We start from the raw sequence: 10,521 nt of genomic DNA, 5'->3' as shown, positions 1-10,521 counted from the left end.
CATCTATTTCTGCTTTATTGACTCTGCCAAAGCCTTTGACTGTGTGGATCACAATAAACTGGAAAATTCTGAAAGAGATGGGAATACCAGACCACCTGATCTGCCTCTTGAGAAATTTGTATGCAGGTCAGGAAGCAACAGTTAGAACTGGACATGGAACAACAGACTGGTTCCCAATAGGAAAAGGAGTTCGTCAAGGCTGTATATTGTCACCCTGTTTATTTAACTTCTATGCAGAGTACATCATGAGAAACGCTGGACTGGAAGAAACACAAGCTGGAATCAAGATTGCTGGGAGAAATATCAATAACCTCAGATATGCAGATGACACCACCCTTATGGCAGAAAGTGAAGAGGAACTCAAAAGCCTCTTGATGAAAGTGAAAGTGGAGAGTGAAGAAGTTGGCTTAAAGCTCAACATTCAGAAAATGAAGATCATGGCATCCGGTCCCACCACTTCATGGGAAATAGATGGGGAAACAGTGGAAACAGTGTCAGACTTTATTTTTCTGGGCTCCAAAATCACTGCAGATGGTGACTGCAGCCATGAAATTAAAAGACGCTTACTCCTTGGAAGGAAAGTTATGACCAACTTAGATAGCATATTCAAAAGCAGAGACATTACTTTGCCAACAAAGGTTTGTCTAGTCAAGGCTATGGTTTTTCCTGTGGTCATGTATGGATGTGAGAGTTGGACTGTGAAGAAGGCTGAGCACCGAAGAATTGATGCTTTTGAACTGTGGTGTTGGAGAAGACTCTTGAGAGTCCCTTGGACCGCAAGGAGATCCAACCAGTCCATTCTGAAGGAGATCAGCCCTGGGATTTCTTTGGAAGGAATGATGCTAAAGCTGAAACTCCAGTACTTTGGCCACCTCATGCGAAGAGTTGACTCATTGGAGAAGACTCTGATGCTGGGAGGGATTGGGGGCAAGAGGAGAAGGGGACGACAGGGGATAAGATGGCTGGATGGCATCACTGACTCGATGGACGTGAGTCTGAGTGAACTCCGGGAGTTGGTGATGGACAGGGAGGCCTGGCGTGCTGCGATTCATGGGGTTGCAAAGAGTTGGACATGACTGAGCGAGTGATCTGATCTGATCTGATCTGGTGAGGCAGCATGGCTGCCTTAGATTAGTGTTGGGAACAGGCATACTTCAGAGACATTGTGGAGTTGGTTCCTACCACTGTGATAGTGAATATTTTAATGAAAAAGCCACATGAAATTTTTTTTTTTTTTGACTTCTCAGTGCATACGCAAGGTATACTGCTGTATTATATTAGTCAATAGCATTGATTTACTGGATTTGATGGGATTCGAGAATATGATAAATATATACACATCTGCATGTATATTCCATTGACATGCACATCTCCACATGTACACTGAGCTTGCTCCTGTGCACACACCATGATACGCCCAGACGTATCACACCAGCCACAGTACAGGGCCCGTGTCACTGCCTGGACACACCACGACAGGAATGCCCCTGCATCTCGATACACCAGGTGTGTCGGGACACAACGGGGCACACCAAGGGGCCATCGCGACAGGACTGGATGTTGGGCCGCTGCCTGGATTGAGGCCCGCAAGGATGAGCCCCTGTTGGACACGCCCGCCTCTCGACGCACCAGGGAACGTCTCGCCACAGCGCCCATACAGACGCGCACCTGTGACAGCCATGGTGTCGCAACCCATGCCTCCTATCGTGACAGAAGGAACCATGTTGGGATGCATGACGTGTTTCGAGGCCTCTCCAATCGCCGACGCGTGTCCACAACACGTGTGGTCCCTTGTCCTGGACCCGAGTGCCCCCCTGGCCCGACCCCAGGCCAGGCAGGCCCCCCGCATCGAGACACAACGCGTATCGAGCCCGTCCAGCATGTGGAGACAGAAAACCACACCGCGGCCAAACACTTTCTGCAGCGGCACGCTCACTATTGCAACCCACCACCCCAGGCTACCACACGCCCTCTTGTGTTGTGACCCAAGGGGGCCGCGAAACAGGGAGATGCCCCAACACAAAGCCTGTCGCAACATGCACGCAGAGCCACTCCGGAGACGCCAGCACACCGCGATGCGTCAGAGCGTGCCGCGCGGATTGCGAGGGCGCGTCACGATGGAGGTGGTGTCACAAGCGTCCCCTGGGAGGTCAGGATGGATTTTCTATGTTGTGACACGCACACATGTGATTTTTCCTTCTGGAAAAATGCGGTCTTACAGGCTAGGGGCTTAGCTCCAGGCAGAACCCAGCTAGGTCGCCTGGCCCAGCTAGGTCTGCCCTGTAAAGGACAGCCACCTGCACTGGGAGCCTGAATGCTGCGGGTGGTGCTCACACAGAGAGGAGCTTACCAGTGCCCCCGCTTCTGGCTCAGCTGGTAAAGCATCCGCCTGCAATGCGGGAGACCTGGGTTCCATCCCTAGGTTGGGAAGATTCCCCTGGAGAAGGGAAAGGCTCCCCACTCCAGTACTCTAGCCTGGAGAATTCCATGGACTGTAACCCATGCGGTTGCAGAGTCAGACATGACTGAGGGCTTTTCACTTTCAGAAATGGGCAAGTGAACGCTTGTCCCAGAACTCATGAGAAGTTTGCTTTGGAGTTCCTCACTGCCACCACCTTATTAACAAACAGAATGAACGGCTTTGTTAAATGATTCACCCATCTGGCAACATCTCATATAGCATGCAGAGAGGTTTTCTGGTTTGGAAATTTGTATTTACCATCACAAGGTAGAGAAGGGTGTGTAACATCTATTATATCCTAAGTCTTAATTCTACTAAGACATTTTATTCTAATTTAAATACAGTCTCAGAAAGACTTTATTATTTTATCAAGTTCCCTTTTTCACCAGCATCTCAGGAGAAGTCCACTGGGAAGAGTTCCGAGTGGCTTCGTTTGGATTGGTGGTGTTGCTGTTTAGTCACTCAGGTGTGTCTGACTCCTTTGCTGCCTCATGGATGGTAGCCTGCCAGGCTCCTCTGTCCAAGGAATTTCCCAGACAGAATTACTGGAGTGGGTTGCCATTTCTTTTTCAGGAGATCTTCCTGACCCAGGGATGGAACCTGCATCTCCTGCATTGGCAAGTTAGTTCTTTACCACTGAACCACCTGGCAAGACCTTTAGCTAGACTGGAACCCCATATTCTTGATTATCTGCAGAGGTCACCTACTTTTTCCTTAATAATTTATGCCAATACCTTATATATAAATATATAAATCCTTGGTTAAAGGGGTGATAATTACAGTTTCTGAGTTCATAGCATAGATTTTAGAGTAATTCATAAATGTATTTAGTTAATCTCTGAAAATTAACTAGGTCTGTGATTTGTGTAATTTATTATTTCAGTGAAACTGAGTATATTTATGTGCAAAATGTGTCTAATAAAAGTGTCAGAGTTTTTTTAGGATGAATTTAGATTAACATAGTAAATATTTAAATGGGATTAACTAATCTTTTTCTTGGATTTATTAATATATTTCATAATATATTTTTAATAAAAGGGTGAATTCATTTCCCTCTAGGTTCCTCATGAGGCCAAAGACCCCATGGCTTAGATCTGATATTTTGTCTTGGCAAGTTAAAATATTTCATTACCTCTTATGCTTAAAAAAAAAATATTAAAAACCTACAAACTGAATTCATCTAAGATAGTATTGGAGAAAGCTAGTTGAAATTATTATGCCATTTCTAAATATAAAATGCTTGTGAAAGCACAAAATGAAAAGGGAACTTTTGCTTTCTACCATGATGGAATCATTGGTGCTAGGTTAGCCCTACTGCCATAATTCTATCAATATAAAATAGGAAAAAAATGCAGGTTTTGGGCAACAGGCAAAGCAAGTCTGTGGTAGGAGAAACTGAGTCTGGAGGATATGGAAACTCTCTGTACTATACTTGAAATTCTCCTATAAGTCCAAAATTGGTCTAAAATTTAAAAAAAATTATTGAAAAACACAATTCTCTCTTATATACTACTTTGCAACTTGCTATTCCCATTATTTATAATACAGAGTAATTTATTATGTAATATAATCAAATTTATTGAACAACCCTTTATTGAACTTTATAGTATCCAAAATAATGTTGTAATGAAATTTGTTGTACAAGGTTTTTTTTGGTCTAGTAGTTTGAAAGGATATACTTCAAAATGTCACCAGCAGTTACTGATGGATGAAAAGGTGAAAGTGATTTTTTATATGTTTATGATTTTACATCGCTTCTCAATTTTCTTTCTTTGTTTTGAAGATGTATTATTTCTATAATCAGAAGATTTTGTCTTGGTTTTCTCAAGTTTTTCCTCTTTCTTTTCTTTTTTAAAATGTGCTTATTAGATAGAACAGTAGTACCATTTTAAGAAATATTATATAATTATTAAAATCCAGGGGGGAAAAATCAAAACAATGTAATAGATGTATTGGAATTAAGGCAATCAAGTACAATAAGCCCACCCATTACAGTTTCTGAGTTTATTGTAGTCCATGACATGGTTTTGCAGTCTTTTTCAGGCAACCCTGAAGATCCATTGGATCCTTTCAGGGGGAATGCAAGGTCAGCCCCATTTTTATAATAAAACTATTAAGTTATTTATCTTTTTCACTGTGTTCCCATTTGCACCGATGGTACAAAGGCAAAGAAGAATAACATTAGTGGTTCCTCAGCACAAATTGAGTTACGCCGAGCTGGCCTACTAGACATCAAGACTTTGCTCTTGCCATCAACCCAAACCAACCCCAACGCACACACAGCTTCACAAAAGCCCAAAGCAGAACAAAAGAAACAAACAAAAGCCTAGTTTTGCTTAGGAATGTGTGGGAGGAAGCAGTGAAAATTATTTGTGTAAACAAATTTTGGTCTTTGAATGTCATGGTGCGCTCAGCCCCTCAGTCATGTGACTCTGTGACTCCATGGACTGTAGGTCTCCAGGCGCCTCTCTGTCCATGGACTTTTCCAGGCAAGAACACTGGAGCAGGTAACCTTTCCCTGCTCTAGGGGATCTTCACGACCCAGGGATGGAACCCCTGTACCTTGCTTCTCCTGCAATGGCAAGTGGGCTCTTTACCACTTTGTTGCCTGGGAGAAATAGTCTATGTAATGCAATAGGAAATACACATAAAGCAGTTCTGCTGGGTAGCAAACTACCAAGTTTGCCCTAAGGAAAAGCACCCGTTCAATTGAATGGTGAGCTGAACTAGCATCTTTTTTTCATCTAACACTGTTTTCACTTGAAAGAATGACTGACAATCTATGGTTCTTTTAGACTTGGGTATTTGGCAGACATTTTATTACCAATGAACAGAATGAATCTGCCATTTAGAGGAAAACAATTAAAAAAAATTCTTCTACATACATTTAGGAGCCAATCTTTCAATGTGTTTATTTTTCTATCTGGAATATTCAAAGACTGGCTCCTAAAGGTATGTAGGAGAATTTTTTTTTTTTTAATTTTGAGGATAAAAAAGGAACTGCTAGAAAGAAAACACACGCACAAACACACAGGCACACACAAACACAAACTAGTTGCAAAGGAAGAAACAACAGGCTTCTTGAACTGTCGAGTTCCACAAGTAACAAACATAAAGAAGCAAGTTTTCACAGGACATATTGTGACAAACATCTCTCGCGCATCAAGTTGGGTTATTATGTAATGTAGTGTGAAGACATTTTTTGTTATTCAAAGACTCAGATAATGTATTACTTCTATTATTTTCATAAAAACAACGACACAACAGCAAGCACAACACTCAGAGATTGAATGAAGATAGAGACAAACAAAATGCAAATATAGACAGAGATGTAGAGGCGGTAGATATGGGTGCAGATAGAGACACCGCAATAGCTGTGGGGAGACGAAAAGCTTAGTGTTATCTGATAGTCTTTTTCTTAAAACCAATTCATCCAGTAAAAAACAAAGTAAAAACAGTAAAGAAAGACAGTTCATACAGTAAAAGACAGAAAGGATAGAAAACAAGGTACCATGAAATACAAATATTGCATAAAACAATTAAACAAGAGGAATAAGACCAAATATATTCTTTTAAAATTTAAGTGTAAAAAAATAAAACATACCCGTTAAAAGATAAATGTTATTAGTGCCATGTAACAAAATCCAGATATTTGAGTGTTTACCAACAAACACTCCTCAAATACAGCGCTATACAAAGTCACCACGAGGCATAGTTGCGGTATAAGGGGTTAATGAGAAGAAACTGGATTTGGGATACATGGGAACTCTTTGTACTATGCTTGTTATTTTTCTGTAAATCCAAACTTGGTCTAAAATTAAAAGTTTATTTTAAAAAATAGAATACTATGCCATATACTGCCTTGCAACTTGCCATTGTTTTGTATAGGTATATGTTGTAGAATGTTTTCCTGTATTAACAATTATAGATTTACAGTATTATTTATAATCTTTGCAGACTAATCCATCATGTAATACAATAGCATTTCTTTTAAAAATCCTTTGCTGAATTTTATATATTTGAATGTTGTAATGCTCAAAATTCTCCAAGCCAGGCTTCAACAGTACGTGAACTGTGAACTTCCGGATGTTCAAGCTGGATTTGGAAAAGGCCAGAGGATCCGGAGATCAAATTGCCAACGTCCATATATGTGTGTGTGTGTATATATATATATATTCTTTTTCATTGCGGTTCATCACCGGACACTGAATACAGTTCCCTGCGCTACGCAGGAGGACCTTGCTTACCTGTTCTACGTATGATGGTTTGCATCTGCTGTTTCCAAACTCCCAGTTCTTCCCTCCTCCATCCCCCACCTTGGCAACCCCATCTGTTCTCTATGTCTGTGAGTCTGTATTTCACAGGTATGTTCATTTGTGTCGTATTTTAGATTCCATGTATAAGTGATATCATATGGTACTTGTCTCTTTCTGACTTTCTTTGCTTAGTATGATAATCTGTAGGTCCAGCCATGTTGCTCCAAATAGCATTATTCATTCTTCTCACACTAAGCTGTTTCAATATCCTATATGTAATTCATAGTTTTAAATGCTGTTATTGAGTCAGAAAAATCAGAATATTAATATCCAATTAAAAATTAGGAAAAAGTAAAATAAGTGTAAGGAAATCACATCAAAACCATGAATGATACCTAATAGTAAAAATGCTATACAATAAGTAAGTGAATTTGCTGGTCTTTGAAAACACCATTACAGTACACATCCTTCAGTGAGGGTAATTAAGAGAAAAAGACAGCAAGTCTGAATTCAAGTTTTAGTTTAAAAAATATATTTACCAAAATATAGACTATCTAACATATTAATTAATATCAACGAGAATATCTTGGTGGAATTACTATTCCGCACTCTTCAAATATGGCTAAATTTACCAAAATAGAATTAAGTCAAACATTATCAGAGTAGACTACTTTTTCCATTTTAAATGACTTTGTAATCTGGACTTACAAAGTTCTATATTTAAGTTTACACAGACCTATAAGACTCTATCTTTTCTTTTTTTAAAATTTATTTTATTAAAGTATAGTTGATTTACAATGATGTGTTCATTTCTGTTTCACAGCAAAGTCATTCAGTTACATACGTGTGTGCATGTACACAAGGATGCACACACATATATATATTCAGTTATATGTGAATGAATATATGTATATATACACATACTTTTTCATATTATTTTCCATTATGGTTTATCACAGAATACTGAATATAATTCTCTGTGCTATACAGTGGGACCTTGTTGTGAGACTGTCTTTTCTTTTTTTTTTTTTTTTTTATTTTATTTTTAAACTTAATATAACTGTATTAGATTTGCCAAATATCAAAATGAATCCGCCACAGGTATACATGTGTTCCCCATCCTGAACCCTCCTCCCTCCTCCCTCCCCATTCCATCCCTCTGGGTCGTCCCAGTGCACCTGCCCCAAGCATCCAGTATCGTGCATCGAACCTGGACTGGCAACTCATTTCATACATGATATTTTACATGTTTCAATGCCATTCTCCCAAATCTTCCCACCCTCTCCCTCTCCCACAGAGTCCATAAGACTGTTCTATACATCAGTGTCTCTTCTGCTGTCTCGTACACAGGGTTATTGTTACCATCTTTCTAAATTCCATATATATGCGTTAGTATACTGTATTGGTGTTTTTCTTTCTGGCTTACTTCACTCTGTATAATAGGCTCCAGTTTCATCCACCTCATTAGAACTGATTCAAATGTATTCTTTTTAATGGCTGAATAATACTCCATTGTGTATATGTACCACAGCTTTCTTATCCATTCATCTGCTGATGGACATCTAGGTTGCTTCCATGTCCTGGCTATTATAAACAGTGCTGCGATGAACATTGGGGTACTCGTGTCTCTTTCCCTTCTGGTTTTCTCAGTGTGTATGCCCAGCAGTGGGATTGCTGGATCATAAGGCATGTCTATTTCCAGTTATTTAAGGAATCTCCACACTGTTCTCCATAGTGGCTGTACTAGTTTGCATTCCCACCAACAGTGTAAGAGGGTTCCCTTTTCTCCACACCGTCTCCAGCATTTATTACTTGTAGACTTTTGGATTGCAGCCATTCTGACTGGTGTGAAATGGTACCTCATAGTGGTTTTGATTTGCATTTCTCTGATAATGAGTGATGTTGAGCATCTTTTCATGTGTTTGTTAGCCATCTGGATGTCTTCTTTGGAGAAAGGTCTATTTAGTTCTTTGGCCCATTTTTTGATTGGGTCATTTATTTTTCTGGAGTTGAGCTGTAGGAGTTGCTTGTATATTCTCGAGATTAGTTGTTTGTCAGTTGCTTCATTTGCTATTATCTTCTCCCATTCTGAAGGCTGTCTTTTCACCTTGCTAATAGTTTCCTTTGATGTGCAGAAGCTTTTAAGGTTAATTAGGTCCCATTTGTTTATTTTTGCTTTTATTTCCAATATTCTGGGAGGTGGGTCATAGAGAATCCTGCTGTGATGTATGTCAGAGAGTGTTTTGCCTATGTTCTCCTCTAGGAGTTTTATAGTTTCTGGTCTTACGTTTAGATCTTTAATCCATTTTGAGTTTATTTTTGTGTATGGTGTTAGAAAGTGTTCTAGTTTCATTCTTTTACAAGTGGTTGACCAGAGTTCCCAGCACCACTTGTTAAAGAGATTGTCTTTAATCCATTGTATATTCTTGCCTCCTTTGTCAAAGATAAGGTGTCCATATGTGCGTGGATTTATCTCTGGGCTTTCTATTTTGTTCCATTGATCTATATTTCTGTCTTTGTGCCAGTACCATACTGTCTTGATAACTGTGGCTTTGTAGTAGAGCCTGAAGTCAGGTAGGTTGATTCCTCCAGTTCCATTCTTCTTTCTCAAGATCGCTTTGGCTATTCGAGGTTTTTTGTTTTTCCATACAAATTGTGAAATTCTTTGTTCTAGCTCTGTGAAGAATGCTGTTGGTAGCTTGATAGGGATTGCATTGAATCTATAGATTGCTTTGGGTAGTATATTCATTTTCACTACATTGATTCTTCCAATCCATGAACATGGTATATTTCTCCATCTGTTAGTGTCCTCTTTGATTTCTTTCACCAGTGTTTTATAGTTTTCTATATATAGGTCTTTAGATTCTTTAGGTAGATATATTCCTAAGTATTTTATTCTTTCCGTTGCAATGGTGAATGGAATTGTTTCCTTAATTTCTCTTTCTGTTTTCTCATTATTAGTGTATAGGAATGCAAGGGATTTCTGGGTGTTGATTTTATATCCTGCAACTTTACTATAGTCATTGATTAGTTCTAGTAATTTTCTGGTGGAGTCTTTAGGGTTTTCTATGTAGAGGATCATGTCATCTGCAAACAGTGAGAGCTTTACTTCTTCTTTTCCAATTTGGATTCCTTTTATTTCTTTTTCTGTTCTGATTGCTGTGGCCAAAACTTCCAAAACTATGTTGAATAGTAATGGTGAAAGTGGGCACCCTTGTCTTGTTCCTGACTTTAGAGGAAATGCTTTCAATTTTTCACCATTGAGGATAATGTTTGCTGTGGGTTTGTCATATATAGCTTTGATTATGTTGAGGTATGTTCCTTCTATTCCTGCTTTCTGGAGAGTTTTGATCATAAATGGATGTTGAATTTTGTCAAAGGCTTTCTCTGCATCTATTGAGATAATCATATGGTTTTTATTTTTCAATTTGTTAATGTGGTGTATTACATTGATTGATTTGCGGATATTGAAGAATCCTTGCATCCCTGGGATAAAGCCCACTTGGTCATGGTGTATGATCTTTTTAATGTGTTGTTGGATTCTGATTGCTAGAATTTTGTTAAGGATTTTTGCGTCTATGTTCATCAGTGATATTGGCCTGTAGTTTTCTTTTTTTGTGGGATCTTTGTCAGGTTTTGGTATTAGGGTGATGGTGGCCTCATAGAATGAGTTTGGAAGTTTACCATCCTCTGCAATTTTCTGGAAGAGTTTGAGCAGGATAGGTGTTAGCTCTTCTCTAAATTTTTGGTAGAATTCAGCTGTGAAGCCGTCTGGACCTGGGCTTTTGTTTGCTGGAAGATTTT

The 10,521-nt window shown here is 39.3% G+C and overlaps 1 protein-coding gene across 1 annotated transcript in view; it reads left to right on the top strand.

The window, feature by feature from the left end:
• Nucleotides 1–2,036: 2,036 nt before the first annotated feature.
• Nucleotides 2,037–10,521, top strand: part of LOC102398327 (glutamate decarboxylase 1-like) — a 75,063-nt gene continuing 66,578 nt past the window's right edge. Inside the window, exon 1 of the mRNA XM_045164015.1 lies at nt 2,037–2,149. Coding sequence (XP_045019950.1) covers nt 2,037–2,149 — 113 coding nt within the window. The remainder of the gene's footprint in view (nt 2,150–10,521) is intronic.

The sequence above is a fragment of the Bubalus bubalis genome, chromosome 22 (assembly GCF_019923935.1).
Source record: "Bubalus bubalis isolate 160015118507 breed Murrah chromosome 22, NDDB_SH_1, whole genome shotgun sequence".
NCBI classification, from domain to species: Eukaryota; Metazoa; Chordata; class Mammalia; order Artiodactyla; family Bovidae; genus Bubalus; species Bubalus bubalis.
This window is presented reverse-complemented; position numbering and strand designations above follow the sequence as displayed.